The sequence below is a fragment of the Stegostoma tigrinum genome, chromosome 2 (genome assembly GCF_030684315.1).
Source record: "Stegostoma tigrinum isolate sSteTig4 chromosome 2, sSteTig4.hap1, whole genome shotgun sequence".
NCBI classification, from domain to species: domain Eukaryota; kingdom Metazoa; phylum Chordata; class Chondrichthyes; order Orectolobiformes; family Stegostomatidae; genus Stegostoma; species Stegostoma tigrinum.
Window position 1 is genome coordinate 19510193 of NC_081355.1, and position 21947 is coordinate 19532139.

The 21947-nt window shown below is 41.6% G+C and overlaps 1 protein-coding gene across 2 annotated transcripts in view; it reads right to left on the reverse strand.

Annotated features, from left to right (window-relative positions):
* Window positions 1-21947, reverse strand: part of LOC125463264 (sodium/hydrogen exchanger 3) — a 113293-nt gene that overhangs the window by 33262 nt on the left and 58084 nt on the right. For both annotated transcript variants that reach the window (XM_048554329.2, XM_048554322.2), the window contains exon 2: window positions 2249-2551. In XM_048554329.2, the coding sequence (XP_048410286.1) occupies window positions 2249-2551 (303 nt within the window). The remainder of the gene's footprint in view (window positions 1-2248; window positions 2552-21947) is intronic.

Sequence of the window (21947 nt, forward strand, 5' to 3'; positions counted from 1 at the left end):
AAAAAACAGCATGGAGAAAGATCTGGAAAGGTTTAGAATTCTAATTCTAGGACACCTGATGGTACAAAACAGTTCCCCGAAATGACTGGAATGGTGAAAAAGTTCAATTTGATTTTATCTTGGAAAAAAGCATCCTGCAGATGGAGTAGGGGGGGGGGGGGGGTTGAGAGCCATGCAATGTGTGTGCACCCCGAGTCCACCCAAGCCCATCTGCCACAAGATTTTAACATTGGAGGTAAGGTTAAGAATTAGTACTTAGCTAGGAACGTGGGGAGAAGAAAAACCAAGAACAGAATTATGTTTTTGGGAGATGAATAGTGGCAGGAAGCTTACAGAAGGAAAAGCCCAACAAAAGCCACAAAACCTCTTCATAATCAGACACATTGGTGGTAAGTCAGTAGTGGGAATAGGCCTGACAAAACAAAACAAAGTAAATACCCTAGGCCCGAAACATCAACCTTCCTGCTCCTCTGATGCTGCTTGGCCTGCTGTGTTCATCCAGCTCTACACCTTGTTATATCAGATTCTCCAGCATCTGCAGTTCCTACTATCTCCACTGGCTACAGGTACTTTAGAATGGCATGGGTCGTGCAAGATTTTTTGCATTTACAGTCATACGGCACGAAAACAGACGCTTCGATCCAACTTATCCGTGCCAAACACGCATCCCAATCTGACCTAGTCCTCTCTGATGAAGGGTCTAGGCCCGAAACGTCAGCTTTTGTGCTCCTGAGATGCTGCTTGGCCTGCTGTGTTCATCCAGCCTCACATTTTATTATCTTGGAATTCTCCAGCATCTGCAGTTCCCATTATCTCTGACCTAGTCCCACTTGCCAGCATTCAGCCTGTATCCCGCTAAACCCTGCCTATTCATATAGTCAACCAATGTCTTTTTAATTATCTAATTGTACCAGTCTCCATCCTGTCCTCTGGCAGCTCATTCCATACACGCACCACCTTCTGCCTGACAAAGTTACCCCTTGGGACCCTTTTAAAATCTTTCCCCTTGCACCCGAAACCTGCACCCTCTGGTTTTGGATTTCTCCACCCCCACCCCTCAACCCTAGGAGAAGACCTTGGCTATTCATCCTATCCATGGGACTTATGATTTTATAAACCCTTTTCAGGGTCACCCCTCAGTTTACGTTGCTCCAGGAAAAATAATCCCAGCTTATTCAGCCTCTTCCTTTCACTTAAATCCTCCAGACCCAGCCTGGTAAATCTTGTCCACACCCTCTCAAGTTTAACATTCTTCCTATAGGAGGGTGAACAGAATTGTACTTTTATCTGTACTAGCTCTCCACGTGCGCATCTTACCTACTACCATTCTCCTAACCTTCTCCAAGTAACCCTACACATCCCAAATAACCTCCTAATTCTTTTTTTAAATTCAGTGATTAAACTGGCCTCCACCATACTTTCAGGCTTGGCATTTCTGACCTGAACCACACTTAAAATTTTCCTCCTATCATATTCCCTCTTTTACTGATTAAACCTGGAAGTCCATAACTCCAGTAAGTTACTTGTGCAACTTTACTGCAACCAGATCACTCATTAGCCAGTACAATGGGACTACATATAGTAAGTACAGTACACATACAGTAGTTCAAAACATTGGTCTAACTTCTCTCAAGAGATTAAAAGCTTAGATTAGTGAAAGAGATGTTACAATGATCACATTCCTGAAATAATTTTAATTTAGCAATATGATTTCTCAATTACAACAAAAATCTCTGGTGAAGCTTGACACTGAGGTTTTGAAAACATTGAATCAAGGTCAGAAGTCTCACAACACCAGGTTATAGCTCAACTGGTTTATTTGAAATCACATGTTTTCGGACCCTGACTAAGGGGCAGTGCTCCAAAAGCTTGTGAATTCAAATTAACCTGTTGGACTGTAACCTGGTGTCATGTGCCTGCTGACTGTCCACCCAGTCAACATCTGCACCTCCACATCGATTCAACATGCAAGCTCCTGAACGCTAAACTTCTACAAGTGAAAAATTAGCTCCTCCTGGATTTCCATCAGTGAATCAAAACAGGCACAAGCCAATTCCTTAGTGTCAAGAGTAATGTTACTTGTACACATGTTCTGTAGCCAATGAGAAATCTTATTGGTATTAAATGCCTAGGAAAAGGCAATAACTTCAAAAACGTTTAGAGAGATACTTGATACTCCAGAGAGCGATGACCACTACTTGTAGTCTGGCCGCACTTCCATTAGATAACACAAAGCCAAACTCCTTACCCATAATCCCTGTTAAGAAGATACCATAGAGGGATAGGCCAGTGGTTGCAGCATTCCATACAGTTCCAATGACAGCATACATTAGAATGGTTCCAAGATTCCCAAAGAAATGCCGATTGGGCATGAAATATCCGGCATCCAGTACAATGGGTGGCAGCAGGTAAAAGAAGAAAACATTCGGTGTTAAAGTGAAGGAGGCAGTGTGATCAGCGGCCCAGACAATTCCTCCCAGGATGAGGCCCAGTACAATCAGCAGGGCGCTTTCTGGTACCACTGACGTGACTTTTTCAGACAGATGGAATACTAAGAAGAAAACAAAACAGCAAGTGTTACAGCAAATCAATAACTTGGATTACACAAAGTATGCATGGATTGCCAAGTTTAAAAATTAGCTATTGATTGAAAAATTAGTTACTATTATTTGACTAAATCAAATTGTTCTATAATAAAAAGAGAGTTGCATTCATCAGCCACTCATTCTTCCATTTAAATATATCTGTGACAATAATAAAAGCAGATCCACAATTATAAAGCAATGCATACAAAGTCTGAAGTACATTAAAAGTGTTTTTCTCATTACATTCAAAAGCATTAATGCCATTTACATTTCTACACAAATGCTATAATTGATGTTCTGTTCCCGACAGTTGATTAAAGAGCAACAAACCCAACTGGTCTCAGACCCACAATTAAAACTGAGCATTGAAGACAATCCAATTCATTCTTTGATGCTCTTTGTAAGTAGCCAGCGTTGCTCATATTCTCCTCCACACTACTTCATTGAAGCGGTCAACAATTCCGAACACAAGATATTGTAAGCGTGTCAGTTCAACCTGGAGACTCTGGTTTAATTCAGCCAATGATCAGCTATGTCTAATTTGTGCAATCATTGATATATTTTCAGAACAGGAAATGTACTACTTTATTTTCTCTGTGCAAACTGTTCCAAAAAAAAAGGATGAAGCAGGAGATTGCAAAGTTCACCTCAGTTGCTGACTCTACAAGGACATGACTGCACTTCTGTGGTTATTTGGGAAAACAAAGCTGCTAAACAAATTTTCCCTCCTTCATCAAACATCTCAAAAAGAAATCAAAATATGCTTCTGACCAAATGGCCCCATTGGGAATCTGTTTGTTGCTCTGCTATAACTTTTAAAAATCACAGAAAAAAAATTCTGTTTTTACTGCTATATTTATACATTAGTGCCAAGCTTCCAAAAGAGTAGCACTGTATAACATTTCTGCTAGGGGCCAGGGCAGCACTCAATTTTCCCAGATTTCAGAGTTGCAAATCTTCAGTTAGAATTACCTCTTGCAGTGGAAATAGGCACTTGACTATAGAAAGAAGGAGAAATAGAGATGGGTGATAATGAGAGTATCACAATAGTTATGAAGATCTGTTAAGTAAATATTAATGCATGTCAATAATGAATCAATACATCCAGCTTATTTACAACACCTTTGATCGTGCACGAGTGTGTATCTTAAGCTTTTTAAAGAGAGCACCTTTCACACCAGAGGTGGTTGCAACAACAGATGTTGCTTTTGCAAACACCACAAGCTGTGAGATGGTAAGACTGGCTCCACCATTCTTTCACAGGGTGAGCACATGATCCAGTTTGAGCATGTAAGACATATTGCATTTAAGCAATGATGGACAGGGGTAAAGTGCCCAGGAAAAACAATGTTTTCCCTTTGTTACCCCCACCAAAACCCTTTCAAAGTTTGTGTGTGGCATTTTCCCCTCGGGAGAGGTAGCAAGGAAAGTGGCAGAAAGGGCAAAATATCAAAGATGTTGACACTAAAGCATTACCTACTTTCCCAACACTTGCCTATCAAGTGCCAGGCAGGAATTTCTATGGATGGCCTTCCCAACCCAACCGAGACCCGCAAGCGTTCAATGAGCAACACTGAAGTGCCCCAACTTGCATCCTATTCAGCTAGAAAAGTGGCTGCTTTTTTGAAAAAAAAAAGGGACTGGTGGGCACCACAGGAGCTGGGGTGCATCTTCACCCTCAATAGCAACATTTTGATTTAATTGTGCTAAATTTCCATGGACCGTCTAATTGCTTTTATTACAAAAGCACCACCAGGGGCTAACTACTGAAGTTTGACTTTAAGAGTAGACAAGTGCCTTCTTGAGAAGGAAAACAAAACATATCCACCTGCCACATTGGAAGGAGTGGGGCACTGGTGTGGGTATGGTCACAATCTCCCTGTTCCCTACCAAACAAGGCCTCTACACCAATTCTGGTTTTCATGCTTAAGCAACCTAGGCCTCCACCAAGTCTCTGCAGCTCCTGTTTGAAGCAGATCTGATTGGATGACAGCTTCAGGCAAGGCAGGGCTTCTCCAACGAGTCACTGAATAGATCAAACAGTTCCTCCAGCAGACTTGACTGGCACTTGATGACCTAGCAGTTTTCCACATTTGAGGAATGGTAGAGGCCTTTGCTCTTGAAACACGCCAATCCCACACTTGGAAAGAATAAATCACAGCCTGAGAATTGAAAACCCACCGGAAGACAATAGGGAAGTCTTTTTAAAAAAAAAGCCCAATTCTACATTATTGTCTCCTGAGAAGAAAATTAGCAAAATCAACCATAGCAGATCCCAGTGTCAATAGTTTGTGCACAAAGGAACTACGTTCAAATGCTAGTTTGCAGCCAACCTTTTTTTCTGACCTCATTTGTGACTGGGCAAAGATTTAAGATTTTAAGTACTGCAGATTGTTAAGTGTAAGAGTTTTTCAGAGAGTAGTTGATCATATTTGCACATTTGGAACTTTTGTTTTAAATAGTTTGCTCAAGTGCTTACAATAAAGCTAATTTTTATTGTTAACTGAAAGAACATGGCTGATTTGCTTTTGATACAAAGCTAAAGCTATACATAATCATGGATACATAGGCAAAATCATTTCTGTTCTCGATTCAACACTACTGAAGCCAGTGAAGGAACAGGGCATTTAAATTAAATCAGTCTTTCATTCCCACTACGGTCATGACTCAGCAGAAAGTATGAGCAGTAAAGCCACTCTACCTCCTGACCATCTGTACAATAATCTTAGGACATCCAAAGGCATTTCAGAGATTTAAGGACTTCTGAAGTATAGGTCACTACTGTGGGACAGAAACAAAGGGAGTAGACTTTGGTGACATTTGTGACTATATCTGCCACTGAATAAGCTTCCACAGCAACTGGCTAGTCATTCTAAACCATTACTCCATAAACATCCACAATTATCTACTACTTGAGAAAGCAAAACAGGTAATTGTGTGGGCTTGAGCACTAAGATTACAACGTAACACTACTCTCATGGGATTTGGTCGACACTGATAATAAAATCTCTACAGTATGGAAACAGGCCATTTGGTCTGAGTTTTGGGGTGGACTCAAAGAGCATCCCACCCAGGTCCACACCCCACCCCATCCCTATAATGATGTATTTCTTGTGGCTAATCCACCCAGCCTGCACATCCCTGGATGCCATGGTCAAACCACTTAACCTGCACATCTTCGGGCTGTGTAAGAAAGTAGACCACCCGAAGGAAACCCACACAGACACAGGGAGAATGCGTAAAGTTTACACAGAGGGTGGTTTTGAACCCTGGTCCCTGGTGCTATGAGGCAGCAATGCTAACCACTAAGCCACCCAATCTTCCCAATTACTGTACATCGCAGATAACAAGGTGTAGAGCTGGACAAACCCAGCAGGTCAAACAGTATCAGAGGAGCAGGAAGGCTGGCGTTTCGGTCTAGACCTTTCTTCAGAAATGGGAGAAGGGTCTAGGCCCAAAACGTCAGCCTTCCTGCTCCTCTGATGCTGCTTGTCCTGCTGTGTTCATCCAGTTCCGCACCTTGTTATCTCAGATTCTCCAGCATCTACAGTTCCTACTATCTCTGATTATACATCACAGTCCGGTAACCATACAAACACTACTTGGATGACCTACAGTTGTGAAATGATTTAGACAAGTACAAATTTGTTCCTCATTTCCTTGAAGACTTTTTTTGTGCCCAAAATACCTATCCTGGCCCCAGATGTCTTAATATAGAAAATGGAATATTAAAGTTGCAACCTTTTGTCCTCAGCATCCTTTTATCTATTTCAGGCATTATGCTGCAAAAGGAAAGCTTCTTGTGGTCCCTGACACAGTCAGTAACATTCACCAGCTCTACTTTGCCAGCTGTCATGCACTAATGTTGCCTAACAAGCTAGTACACAGTATTGTCTAAACTGCTACCTCACCTTTGAGCTGTTCCCTCCCCACTTCCAAGGGAATTAACCTCTGAGAAGTACAGCTGAGATTATGAAATTCAGCTTTATGATTGTGCAACTCTGAAATCTGCATGGTCAGAGAAAGCTTTTGTTAAATATTAGTGAATAAACAGTTTGCGTGCAAAATTTTTATGGAACAAAAATTTGCACATTTTTTTTATACTGTGCAATGTAATTTTGGCACCAATATCATTCTCTCTTTGGCAATGCTAAAATGCAATTGTGAAACAGAACGCTTTACCAGATTCCAAGGACACTACTGATCCTTTCCCCTTGGATGGGGAACACAGCTATACTTCACAGAATCATACTAGGCCCTACAGCCCATCAGAGTGAAAGGAACAGGAAACTTTTAAAATCCAGCAGAGGACAACTAAAATAGCAATAAAAGAGAAAGATGATGAAATGAGGGTAAGATAGTTAAGAATGAAAGAGAGTATTGTAAGAATTTTCTTTAGATATATCGAAAAGGAGACAGAGGCAAGAGTGAACAATGGACTGCTGGAAAATGAGGCTGAAGAAATAGTAATGGGAACAAAGAAATGGCAGAGGAACTGAATGGTTTTCAAAATGCAATACACCAGCAGCATATCAGAAGTTCAAGCAAGTCAGCGGCAGAGAGCAGTGTAGTAGCCATCACTAAGGCAGTGGTGCTGGGAAAGCAGAAAGATCTGAACAGGATAACTCACCCAGCCCAGACGGACTACATCTTAGGCTTTTAAAGGAGAGCACTGAAGAGATTGTAGAGGCATAGATGGTGATCTTTCAGGAATCACTGAAATCAGGGAGGGTCCCAGCAGACTAGAATGAGCAATGTGACAGGCCTGTTTAAAAAGGGAGAGGTGCAGAAGATGGGAAATTGTAGCCAGGTTAGCCTGACCTCAGTTGATGGTGAGATTTTAGAGTCCATTTTAAAAATGAGATTGCAGAGTACTTGGAAGCTCATGGTGAAATGGGGCTGAGTTAGTGTGGCTTCATCAAGGGGAGATCATTATTAACAAATCTGTTAGAATTCTCTGAGGAGGTAATTAGTAAGTTAGACAAAGGAGAACCAGTGGATGCGATCATGCCACATCGGAGGGTGAAAATAAGCTAAGAGCCCCAAGTGTTAGGGGTAAAGGGCTGACATGGATAGAGGATTAACTAACTGGCAGTAGGATGTGTGTATGCATAAATGGAGTCTTTTTCAGGATGGCATCAGGTGACGTGTGGAGTTCCATAGGGGTCAGTGTTGAGACAACTATTCATGTTATACTTTAACCATATGGACAAAGTAACTGAGGACATTGTTGCTAAGTTTGTGTCATCTGAAAAGAAAGCTGGAGGGTCAAGTAATGCTGAGGAAGAAGGCAGGCTACAAATGGGTTTGGACAGACTAAGAGTGGGCAAAGAAGTGACAGATGGAATAAAATATGTGGGAAAGTGTGAGGCCATGCACTTTGTTAAGAAGAATAGAGGGATAGACTATTTTCTAAATGGGGAAAAGCTTCAGAAATCTGAAGCACAAAAAGGGACTTAAGACTCCTAGTTCAGTATTCTCTTAATGTTAACAAGCAGGTTTAATTGGTAGTCAGAAAGGCAAATGCAGTGTAAGCATTCATGTTGAGGGTTAGTTTACAAAAACAGAAATGTATTGTTGAGGCTATGCAAGCCTCTGATCAGACCGAATTTGGAATATTGAGAGTAGAAGATAAAGAGTGAAGCTGGATGAACACAGCAGGCCAAGCAGCATCTTAGGAGCACAAAAGCTGACGTTTCGGGCCTAGACCCTTCATCAGAGACCCTCTGATGAAGGGTCTAGGTGCGAAACGTCAGCTTTTGTGCTCCTACGATGCTGCTTGGCCTGCTGTGTTCATCCAGCTTCACACACTTTATCTTGGATTCTCCAGCATCTGCAGTTCCCATCATCTTGGACTATTGAGTAACTTTGCAACATATCTAAGGACGTGTTCGCATTGGAGGGGTCCAGAGTAGGTTTGTAAGAATGGTTCTAGGATGAAGGGCTTAGGAACTCTGGGTCCGTACTTGGAGTTTTTAAGGATGAGGTCGTCTGTGATCAAAATTTACAGAATACTGAGGGGCCTGGATAAAGAGGGCGTGGAGAAGATGATGTTGTTTCTACAAGCTGGAGAGACTATGACCTGAAGGCACAGCCTCAGGGGTAAGGGACGATTCTTTAGAACTGAGCGAGGACGGGTTTCTTCAGCCAGAGGGTGGCAAATCTGTGGAACTCATTGCTGTTGAGGGCTGTGGAGGCTAAGTCATTGAATGTCTTCAACAAAGAGGTAGGCAAGTTCTTGATTAGTAAGGGGATCAAGGGTTACAGGAAGAAGGCAGGAGAATTGGGCTGAAAGATGATCAATGATTGAATGGTGGAGCAGACTCAATGAGGTTAGTGGTCTAATTCTACCCCTACAGCTTATTCGTCTTGGTACCCCAATTCCCTCCCACTGTCCAAAAGTGTGCAGGCTAGGCAAATTGGCCATGGTAACTTGCCCATAGTGTCTAGGAACGTGCAGGCTACGTGGGTTAGTCATGGTTAATGCTGCATTCCAGGGATAAGGTAGGGGGCTGTGTCTGGGTGGGATGCTCTTCACAGGGTCAGTGCAGACATAATGGGCTGAGTAGCCCCTTTCTGCACTCTAGGGATTCTATGAACATTGAGACTTGGATTGGTAAACAAAGTAAAATGCACAACACACCAGTTCCAGGCAGTGAGCATCTCATAGCGGTTGTAGAGACTGTATAGTGTGAAAACAGGCCATTCGGCTCAACAAGTCCACACTGCCCCTCCAAAAGAGCATCCCACCCAGACCCATTCCCTCATCCCGGCGTTTCCCTTGTCTAACCCAAAACATCCCTGGACACTATGGGCAATTTAGCATATCCAATCCACCTACCCTGCACATCTTTGGACTGTGGGTGGAAGTCGGAACACCTCTATATAAATCTCTAAAAAGATAGAATCTAACCATTGACGTCCACTGGCATGATCATTGCTGAATCTCCCATTAAGATCAATACCCTACAGGCTTATGATTGACCAGAAACTGAACTGGACCAGCAACTTAAATACTGTGGCTACAAGAACAGGTCAGGAACTAGGAATTCTGCAGAGATTGCTTAACTCCCAAAAGTCCATAAACCACAAGTTAGGACCGTGATGGAATATCGGCCACTCGTCTATTGCTCCGACAACACTAAAAAATTTGGCATTATCCAATACAAGGAAGCCCATTTGAATGGCACCACATTCAGCACTATCAATATTCTCTCTTCACCACTGATCCATAGTGGCAGTAACCTATATCATCTACAAAAAACGCATTGCAACACAATGTCCCTTTGTTAGCACCTTCCAAATAGACAATCTGTCATCTAGAAGGACATGGGCAGATGTATGGGAACACTGCCACTTGGAAGTTGCCCAGTTTTAACTTGGGACTGCAATGCTGTTCCTTCACTGCCATTAGATTAAAATCTTGCTGCTCCCTTCCGGACAGCACTGTGGGTCTAGCTACAGTCCGAGGACTGCAGCAGTCCAAGAAGGGGGCTCACCACCACTATTCAGATGGTGCTTAGGGACGGGCAATAAATGCCAATTTAGCCAGTGACATCCAGGTTCTGCGAAGGAACTTTTTTTTAAAATTAGAAAAACTTATTTTGGTATTGAATAATTGTTTATTCTTTCAGGAAACTCAATGCCATTTAGTGTCAAAGTGTCATGTTTTGTCAATATCTGTGCAATGCCAACCTGGTAGAAATGAACACATCAAAAATAGTAGGACATTGTATACTGCAGTATACAATAACTCCAAACGCTTTGGTGAAGAGGATAATTTTCTACAGTGAAACATAGGACTGCCTATAGAACCTGATGTTTACCATGAACTTCAAAACGAAAATATTGGACAGATGTCTAATTTGCAATATTGAAGAAAGCCAATTCTATGGAATCTCAAACTGACAGCAACTCTCTCAAACACCCATTCTTCAACTGTGTGTTTGGATAATTACTGTTGGGTGAATCATCTATAAAATTACACCACACTGTGGAGCACAACCCCATCTCCCAGCAAGGTTTAAAAGAAATCAAATCTGAAGCAATAATCTTGGTTTTGCTCTGTCTAATCCTCTTACAGTAAAATTTCAGCACTCCTACCACCGCCCCAATTAATAACAGTGAATTCATTAATCTGCCAAATCCACCCAATCTCAGTCACAGTGCTGAGCAGCAGTACTGTATCAGACACAGCAAACTGCTTCGTAAGACAAGCAAAGCTGGTTTTACAAAACTACACCTTATTGTGTGTCTTGGCTTAATGATAGCCTTGGCATTAATGAATAACTCATTATAGCTTTCTTTAAAAAAAAAGTGCTTGAAATTGACCTTTTACTACAAACATTTATAATTCATCACAATATAATTGCTTTTGGAGAGCCAAAAAAGAGTGCCTTTGCCATCACAGAATCCAAATACTGGGGATTGTCAATCTAAATATTATCACAGTATACATAATGTGAATGAACTGCCCCAACCTCAAGGAATGCCACCTGCTAGAAATGCAGACAGAACTAAACCTTGTTTCTAGTTAGAACTATGTCCCTTTCCACATTACCAAACATAGACTAACCTTGTCAGGTGACAAGTCTGCAAAAGCATACCCTGGCGCCAACCTAACCAAGCGCACAGCACAAAGATTGATTGACAGCCAGGTTTGGAAACATATTTAGGCTGGGTTCCTTAGAACACGTGTTTTTGGCAGGTCTGATGAAGGGTCTAGGCCCGAAACGTCAGCTTTTGTGCTCCTGAGATGCTGCTTGGCCTGCTGTGTTCATCCAGCCTCACATTTTATTATCTTGGAATCTCCAGCATCTGCAGTTCCCATTATCTCTGATACCATTTTTGGCAGGTGGGTTGGTTTGGGGGTGGAAAGGGAACGGTAGGAAGATGATAATCTTCCAAACCATTCTTGTACTCACCCTACACTTCAACATCTCCCAAAACTACCCTACTTCCCTCAAGGCAAATGTAAAATTTCTATTGACTGATCCTAATAACTTTGTTCATTTTTATTTTTCTTTGTTCGGTGTGTTTTGGGCTTAACTGAAAAGAAAATGTTTTGTGTTCATATGGCTACGCAAACACAAACAATAAAAGACGGATCATAAACAGGTTATGTACGGGTCCAAATGTATGCACTGGTTTTCAAATAAAAGTAAAAAAGCAAAATGAACTTAGTCATCTTTAACGTTCTGTCAAAACCCTTAAAAAAATCAGCAGTGGAACCGCAAATAACATAGCTCCCTCTGTCCATCAGGACGCTGTTCTTTGCATGACAAATTCAACTAACTTGGGAGGTATGACTAGTTGTGCAACCAAAAAGTAGTTAGAAGTTGGAAATGTGCCACATGCTTCTGCAATTATTTCTGTCCAAGGAAATGTCACTACACATACTGCCAAAATATTTAATCACTAAAAGAAAAATCTGCTACGCAAATTTTAAAAACAACAATATGTTTAAAAACTTCAGAGAAGTGATCCTCCCATAATACCTTTCATGTCCAGAGTGTATTCCAAAGCTCGTCAGCGCCAATTGAAATCTTTAGAGAAGTTTTGAACTACTGAAACGTAGAAAGGATAATGTTTGCGCATAATGAACAAAGAGCACCGCAACAAGAAGCGATTAATCAATTTTCTAGCAATGTTGATTAAAGGCTTAAATAATGGTCAAAAGACCAAGAATTGTCCTGCTCTTGGAGCAATACCATGGAATCTTTCTGTCCACTTGAGGGAAGATGGGTTCCTGGTTTAATATAACCTGAAAGATAACACTTTCAAACAGTTCCCCTGAACTGCATGTAATATGATCAGAACACAAGATCCAAATGAATAGGACAAATAGTCCAGTGAGCAGATGCCCCAGTCTCTAGCGTAGGATTTAATCCACAATCCTTTCACGTAGAGGCTAGAATACTATCCACAGACTACGGCTGGAACTCAAAATAATATAACACTACATGATCAAGAAAGAGAGAGAAGACAATGAGAAAATTAGAAACTTCCAAACACACCCCAACCCATCCCACCTTCCATCCACACTTCAAATGTCTTCGGAAGGCAGCCAACACAATTAAAGACCCCTCCCACTCCAGTTGTAATCTCTTCCAACTTCTTCCACCAGACAGAAAATACAAAAGTGTAAACAGACATACCAACAGGTTCAAGAATAGTTTCTTCCCTCCACCCCTGCCCCCTACTGGAGACTTCTGAATGGACCTCTCAAATTTCAAATCTAACATTGATTCTGCTTTTTGGAGTACCTTCCTTGCAGCCGCTCTGTTCAGTCACCCTGTGAACTTTGTATGTTATGATCTGTTTGTATTGCATGCACAAAAACTTTTCATTGTACAACAATAACTCAAAAGCAAAACAAAAAGCTAGGCTGCACAGACAGTTTTATTTCCATAATCCTATACGAGAAAGCAAAAACAGCAACATTGATTTTTGAAGTTAATAGCTCCAAGAGAATGTATTTTGGAGAGCAAAAAACCTTCAGCAAATTACGGAAACTAATAAAGGCAGAAAGCCCTTGAAAATGAATTGACTGATAGATACAAGAGAAGGATACAAATCTTGTTTTGTTTCAGATCCGAGGAAAGTGCAGGTAACAAGTCTAAATGGAACAGAGTAAAATCAAAGTGGAGTCATTCAAAATGGATGAGCTAATCATAAGATAAAAAGAGACAGCATTGAAAGACTAGGATAATGAAGTGTGAAGCTGGATGAACACAGCAGGCCAAGCAGCATCTCAGGAGCACAAAAGCTCACGTTTCGGGCCTAGACCCTTCATCAGATGAAGGCTCTAGGCCTGAAACGTCAGCTTTTGTGCTCCTGAGATGCTGCTTGGCCTGCTGTGTTCATCCAGCTCCACACTTCATTATCTTGGATTCTCCAGCATCTGCAGTTCCCATCATCTCTGATACAGCATTGAAAGACTGCTATCCAACCACTGGCTAACTTGGAAAAGTCTTTGAGTGTCTGGGGAACACCCAGCAGAGCAATTACTGCGGATCCTGATACAGATCCAGCAACTGGTGAGTGTTAAGACAGACAAAATATTTCAAGTGACACAGCAGTTCCTTCCTTCCAGGGGAGGCTAAAAGCTCAGCACAAGGAAGGTTAGATCTCTTCTGTCAGCAGCTGAGACCTCAACAAGTTCCAATCCATCTCGATGAATATGCTTACAGACATTGGAAGGACCCATTAACTACACAGTTATAACTCTATGTTTACACATTATTCAAATTAGGAAGCTACAAACTGATTTTGATTTGATTTATTCGAGTCACATGTACCTAAGTACAGTGAAAAGCTTCGTTTTGTGGGCAATACATAAGCAAATCCTAAGATCATAAGCAAAAGAAGAACATACAGATAGTTTGCTTTTTGCCAGTGGTATAAATTTTTGACTTTGGCATTAGAGGGATTTAAAGGATAGTTAGAAATTTAATTAGATGTAAATACTGATTTAGACAGAGCTGTGAATTTGGATCAGAGCCTGGCAGAATAACACTTGATAAACACAGCTTGGAGCTCTGACGTTATCCCTTTATATTGCAAACTGATGATTAACATGGCTTTACTTTCCACTATAAATCAAAAAAATGTTAGCATGCAGAAGGTCCATCATTTCTATATTAATTTGTTTACAATTTTTTAAAAAGAACATCTCTATGCTTCAGCAGCTCTACGGTGTGCACACTAGCCTGAGCAGAGTTTGCTCCAATTAAATATTGTGAGCACCAAAACCACGTTCATTGGTTTCAGCCACAAACACCATTCCTACTCTATCTAAAAAGGCTCAAGCTAGACCATTCACAACATTTCTGAAGCCGATAGGTTATCAAAGTGCTTCCAATTCCACATGCATTTTACTACCAGCTCATTCCAGCCCTCTAAGCTGCCTCTCTATCTCTACTTCAATTCATAGATCTCATCCATGGATTCTTCAGGATTGTTCTTTCTGGATTGGGCTTCTAGCCTTCTTCCCAGCTTTTACTCGCCACATGCTCTAAATATTACAAGTCACAAGTCCCATTCATGCAAAGCCACTGCATTCATTCATTGATCCAAAAAAAACCAGCTGCCTGATCGACAACGTGCTTATTTAAAAAGTTCACATCTTGAATTCTCAATTCTTGTGCGGTCATTCTTCTTCCAATTCTTAAATCTCCTCCAGGGCAACAATCTTGACAGCTCTGTGCTGCTCCAATTCTAGCCTCTTGCACACCCCAAATTCTATTGCTCAATATAGATGACCAAAGGTGTGGCTGCCTATATCCTGTAGAAAAGGAAACCATACTCAGATTTGTTCTATGACTTCACATCCCACAGCAATGGTGGTTACTTCTCAACTGACCCCTGAAATGGACACGGAGTTCAGTCTAGGCATTGGATTCACATTGCTGAGAAATCATGCCAAGTCATCTCTGCTGGAGTTTGGAAAGGACTGTCACAAACTTTGAAGAAATGAATGGTCATTCTTATGAACGGCATACATCCAAAATTTCTGCATCACAATCCCCAAGTACGTCCTGTTCTCTGAAGCCGATGGGTTGCTAATATCGTGAACAGGCTGGCTTGAGCCTTTTTAAGACAGAATAGGAATGGTGTTTGTGGCTGAAATCAACATCGTGGTCTTGGTCTTCACAGGAAGGACAGGCCTGTGAGTGGAAGGACAACAGTGGAATACAGGCAGGGATGGGTATCCTGACAAAATATCCATCATCAACATGGAACTCAAGTAGTCTCACAGCACAGGTCAAAAAAAAAACAAGAAAACTGCTTACTGATTATTTCATCAGCCGAAGGAGAGTTGAATATATCAGTGCTCCATGCTCTATACCCAAGTAGAGTAAGTATACTCGAGGAGGGAAACTTCAAAGTTCCTCAGCCTACGACAATTGCCACTGAAGGACATATCAGCTAGACTGGGTTAACTGCAAATCAGAGTAAGCCAACACAAAAGAAAGAAGATACTCGATCTTGGCCGCTCAGTCCTTGGATTGAACAGGTCCCAACATGACACCAAGGATACCTTCAATTTCTTTGTGTAGCGTTGTCACAGCACTAAATGGGATAAACTAACATATTTAGCAGCTCAAAGGCAGCCTTCCATGATGCACAGGTGGCTTTCAGCAGCAAAATTTATTCCAGAAGGTGTTTCTCACCACTCCTGTTTGATCATCCTCACCTCTGTCAATGTTGTCAAGTCATGGTAACCAACCATGATTCAGAGTGTGTCAGGGTCGGTTAGATTTACTGGGCAAGTGAAGTGCCAACCTGATAAAACTATAACAGATGCAAAAAAGGAAGCAGCATGCTATAAACAGATCCAGTAAGAACTGCAGATGCTGGAGAATCTGCGACAAAGTGTAGAGCTACATGAACACAGCAGGCCAAGCAGCATCAGAGGAGCAGGAAGGCTGACGTTTCGGGCCTAGACCGTTCTTCAGAAAGTTTCTAAACAAAGGTCTAGGCCCGAAACGTCAGCCTTCCTGCTTCTCTGATGCTGCTTTGCCTGCTGTGTTCATCCAGCTCTACACCTTGTTATCTCTATAACCAGATCTATTGGATTTCAAAGTTCTACAGTCCAGCATATCCAGGTAGGAACAACAGAGGACAATTCAGCAACTAAATCTGCTATTGCAAAGTATAAGGCTGAATTGTTCACAGCTTACAAAGGAGGAGATGCATCTCAGTCCTGTCCTGCAGACCCCAGCCTCAGATGCCAGTTGTCATTAGGCCACTTGATTCATAGAACATGGGAAGCACTGGGTATAACAAACGTTCTGATTATGAAGACATCCATACCCACATCCAGAAAGATACGAGCAACATTCAGGCATGGAATGCTAAGTGGCATGGTGTGGCTACACAAATGCCAGGCAACTTCTCAATAGGAAAGCCACCTGTCATCAACAGTGGCAAGGCCATCACTAAACCCTGTACCATCAACATAAAACATTTGTTAGCACTGGCTAGCGTAGGCCAGAGTTTGGGTATTCTGCAATAAATAGATCACCTCCCAAAACCAGAAAGTCTTTCCACCATGACCTGCTGCAGTCCACATGCTGGAGGTTCATCCACAATGTCATTAGGGAGGGAATTTCAGGATTTCGACCCAGCATTAGTAAAATAACTAATGTGGTAGATTGGGTAGTTGCAGCATCTGCCAGGAAATTGCAGTATACATCATCTGAAAATCAAAACACCACCAACTTAGGGGAGGCGATGTCTAGTGGTATTATCGCCGGACTGTTAATCCAGAGGCCCAGATAATGGTCGAGGGACCCAGGTTCAAACTCCACAATGGCAGATGGAGGAATTTAAATTCAATAAATATCTGGAATTAACAATCTAATGACAACTGCGAATCCATTGTCGATTGTTGGAGAAACATCATCTGAATCACTCGTGTCCTTTAGGGAAGGAAACAGCCATCCTTACCTGGTCTGACCTACATGTGACTCCAGTCCCACAGCAATGTGTTTGACTCTTAACTGCCCACTATGCAATTAGGGATGGGCAATAAGTGCAGCCTAGCCAGCAACGCCCTCATCCAGTGAAATGAATAAAAAAAAGACGTGGTTGCAGGGACTCAAAAACTTCATGCGGGTGGATGGGATCACTATTCAGGATCTCTCAATCCCAAGGTGTATACATAACCATCTTTACGTTGTAGTCATTGTGCCAAACCCTCCACCTCTGGTTTGAAACTATACCTGGACCACGTGTGTCAATAATGCAAAATGCTCTCTCACCAGCTCCAACAAGGGCAACTAGAGATAGGCAAATTCAGGTCATTACTGGAAACACATTGACAATTAATAAATTTTCTTCCAACGAATACTGGAATTTAATCCAGAAACTATTCTATTTATGTATCGGCCAAGATACTACTTAAAACCAACCTTTCCCAACATCTCAGGGAAGTTTGATATGAAATTTTATTTGGTAATGGTCCTCTGAAACAGCAGGGACGTTTTAGGATGTGAACAAAAGTTCTAGTGGTGAATTCTCACATTTTTAAAAATCAAGATCTGATGAAAATGAAAAAAGGGGGGCTAAGTTCCAGATCTTTACTAAAGATTTGACGTAAATATGAGTTAAGCCAGACGTTAAAAATCTAATTTATAGAATCGGAGAACCCCTACAGTGTGGAAGCAGGCCATTTGGCCCATCGAGTCCACACTGCCCCTCCAAAAGAAGCGCATCCCACCCAGACCACCCCCTGCCCTGTCCCTGTAACATTGCATTTCTCATGCCTAATGCACCTCGGCAAAACATCCTTGAATACTATGGGCAATTTAGCACGGTCAATAAACACAACCTGCATATCTTTAGACTGTAGGAGGAAACTCTGCACAAATTTCTGATGGTTTTATCCAGACTTTGGACATTAAAAATGAAAAAAAAACGGTGACAGATTGGTTGTTTCGAAAACCACTAAATATCTTTTAAGCATTCAGATTAAAACCAAGATGCTGAGGCACTTAATAGCTCTGGCAATAACTGCTGAGAGCAAAACAGAATTAAAAAGTTGAATGACCTTTTAGTGGGACCGGCATTCAAGCATCTACAGTACTTGGGTTGTCTTCCAAATACTTTTCGGATGAAATCATATAATATCAAACTCGCTGATGAACAGTTCTCAGTCACCCAATGTCATGATCATTGGAACTTCTTATCTATGATCATGATAATAAATTGGCAATGCCTTGGATAAAGGAGAATTTATGTCTGCACTTTGCAAACCTCCCTGGAAGACGAATTTGTTTGAAACCTTCTAGAGTCTAAGTTAAGTTGGAAACAAAGTGCTTAGATAAAAGGAAGATAGATTTGGGCATTTATATAGTTCTTTTCACAACATTGGGGTCTTAAAAAAAAAACTATGATCAATAACAACATGTACAAGGAGAATACCATGGATTTGATCTATTAAACCCAGAAGCAATTTGCTACGTCCTGACAAACAGGAACATGATAATGATCATATAATCTGTTCTGGTGATATTTAGGAGATTAATATTTAGCTAGGATACCAGGAAGAATTCTGTCACTTATTCAAAAATACTGCCATGGGATAGAGCACAAATATGCTTTCACTTCAACATGTTATTCAAAAGATAGCATCTCTGTATAAATACAGCTTTCCCTTAACACAGCGTCGACTGCATCAACTTGGATTGTGTGTGCACAAATACCTTTAGAGTGATTTAACGCCGTACATTTGACTCAGGATGAGACAGCACTGGCACATTCATAACTGACATTTAAAAACAAAAATGAAAAAAATCAAACCTACAGCACCATTCAAGAATTTAATTTTCTCATTTGTTGCCATCGAGGTTGGGGATGATCTGTACCAGTCCATACAAAGTGATTCGTGTGTACTCACACCAAAGCAGCCCATGTTTGAAAGACACCAAATGGCCAACAAGGATTAAAACAAAATGGGATGGACTAACATTCTAACATCTAAATAAAACATAACATTACCTTTGAACAAGACTACTCCACAATCAGCAAAAACGAGCCCTACCACTATCCGAGATAGTAGGAACTGCAGATGCTGGAGAATCTGATATAACAAGGTGTAGAGCTGGACAAACACAGCAGGCCAAGCAGCAGCAGAGGAGCAGGAAGGCTGATGTTTCAGGCCTAGACATCCCTCCTTCATTTTTTTCTAAAAAAGGTTCAGACCTAAAACATTAGCTTTCCTGCTCGGCCTGTGTTCATTCAGCTCCACACCTTGTGACCACTATCTGAGACAGTTTTGATACGAGAATGCCTAAAGAACAGACAAGACATTCATTCCAGCCTCATTAACCCAATAAATGAAAAATATGGGAGTCTTGGCCCATGGACAAGCTAGATTAAACTCCCTCAGCAGCTGCAAAGACAACAGCTAAAGTTATTTTGTTGTAAATAGTTATGTCTTTGATGTTACTCACAATATTAAGAAATAGGTTTTAGTTAAAAGATTCTTCAGATAATCACAGAGACAGTCCTCAACATAAAGGATACACATACAACCAAAGTATAATACAAGCATTAGGGGAAAGCCATTTAAACCTAGAATGTGAAAGTTAATTAGCCTTAGGAGAAACTTTTATGCTCGGAACAGAATAGATTATTTACAGCCTGTTAATTACAAAGAGCTAACAGCTGAAGTAGCTGTATAACTTTACACTTTATAACAAACTTTTATTACAAGGTCCTATAGCAAGTCATTAAAACTGCCTTTTGTATTTTTATGTATATAATTAGCACAGTGCGAAATGCAGCATATGGAATACAGTGAACAACAGAATTCAAGCTGTCCTGAAAGATAAGCAAGCCTGAGACAGGTCCAAAACAGTACAGCCAGTAACTCTGGAATGTGAATGACTACGATGCATAACAAGATCCCAAAGCTTAGAGATGACAACGCCTGGTAAATGCCAGAAGACCATGGGAACCTGGATCTGTCCATAGGAATGGCAATCATTCATTCATTCGACGTCCCACAGGATTTGGTGTATGGGTTGGAGAGTGGGGGTGGACAGTGACTATACTGTATTTGGTTATCAAAGAATCCCTACAGTGTGCAAACAGGCCCTGCGACCCAACAAGTTCACAAATGACCCTCAGAGCATCCCACCCAGACCCATTCCCCTTTAGCCCACTTAATCTACACATCCTTGAAGGCCGTGGGCAATTTAGCATGGCCAATCCACCTAGCCTGAACATCTTTAGACTGTGGGAGGAAACAGGAGCACCCAGAGGAAACCCACGTGGACACTGGGAGAATGTCCAAACTCCACACAGTTGCCCAAGGGTGGAATAGAACCCAGGTCCCTGGCGCTGAGAGGCAGCAGTGCTAACCACTGAGCCACTGGTTATTGGAACAGAAACTGTATAAAATGCTGCATTTCGCTGTAATAATCAGAAGAGAGAGCAATGGTATATTCCGACCTGAGCCAAAGGTTGAGGAAAAGCTAGTTTTCTAACGTGGAGGCCAGATTCAGCGAAGATCCCTTGGGCTTCTCCCTGCATTAGCCAGTTTCTGGTTAATATTACTTGGATATTACTGATCTTACTTGGAAGCAGTTGGGGGGGGGGGGGGGGGGGGAGTGATTTGGGGTTGAAAAATGTTCACATACTCACTAATTTATGGGGTGATGGATAGCTGATCGCTAGCTAAGAGATCAGAAAGATCTCCAAGAACATGGTATTCAGACACAAACAACAGGTTTGCCTGAAGTTCATCCTGAAATTGCTTGCCATTCACAGCTCACTTCAAAATTAAAGCAAGCAGCTGAAAAGTGGTACAAGTGCTTGGTTTATCATGTCTGATGAAGAGGAAGATTTTTCAGCCTCAGCATTTGCAGCATTGCCATCAAGACAATGAATTCAATCACTGCTGATTTTATACAGCAAGATAGTCAGACAATTTGGCGGCCCTCTCTATAGCGGAGGTAAAGTCTACAATGGTGCCAAACTCACTGCAGCTCCAAGAGAGCGAGTAAAAAGATAGATTGCTGAAGAAACTTGGCAGGTGACGGCATCTGTGAAGAGAAAATATGGAGTTAGTGTGAATGTTGCACGTCCACAACCCTTCAGATCTTCAGAACCGGATCGCTAGACTCAAAAGAACTGCGGACACTGTAAATCAGGAACAAAAACAAAAGTTGCTGGAAAAGCTCAGCAGGTCTGGCAGCATCTGTGGAGGAGAAAACAGAGTTAACGTTTCGGGTCCGGAGACCATTCCGTAGGACTACAAGGGTCACGGGATCCGAAACGTTAACTGGTTTCTCCTTCACAGATGCTGCCAGGCCTGCTGAGCTTTTCCAGCAATTTTGTTTTGCTTCTGCTCTCCCTCCAGCATCTGCAGTCCTTGGTTTTCCTTTATCCAAGAAAGAGAGTACTTGTTTGACAACGTTGCAAGATCCAGTACAACAATGAACTAAATGTTAATTGAAAAGAAAAAGGCCAAATAAATGTCAGTCAGGCTGTCACCAAGGTAGGAGAGAGTGTTTGTCAACCTAACGCCTCATTACAAATAACAAAAAGCCTCCTGACGATGATCACCTTAGCATACTAAGTTCTGAATATCTCAAAATTAAGGACAGCTTGCAGTGACGGGATGAAGACTTCTACTACTTCCATCAGAGAGTTTGGCAAATGTCCTAAGAGGAAGACACAAAGAAAATCAGACGCAACCATGCAATTTTCCCAACTAGTCAGAAAGTTATGCAAAGCTTTAAGCCTCAAGATGTCGTTTGGTATTGGTTTTAGTTACCCCGAAATAGATGAAGCATACCATCAACATACCGGCTTTAAATCAAGATTCCACTGTAGGTGACACACAGT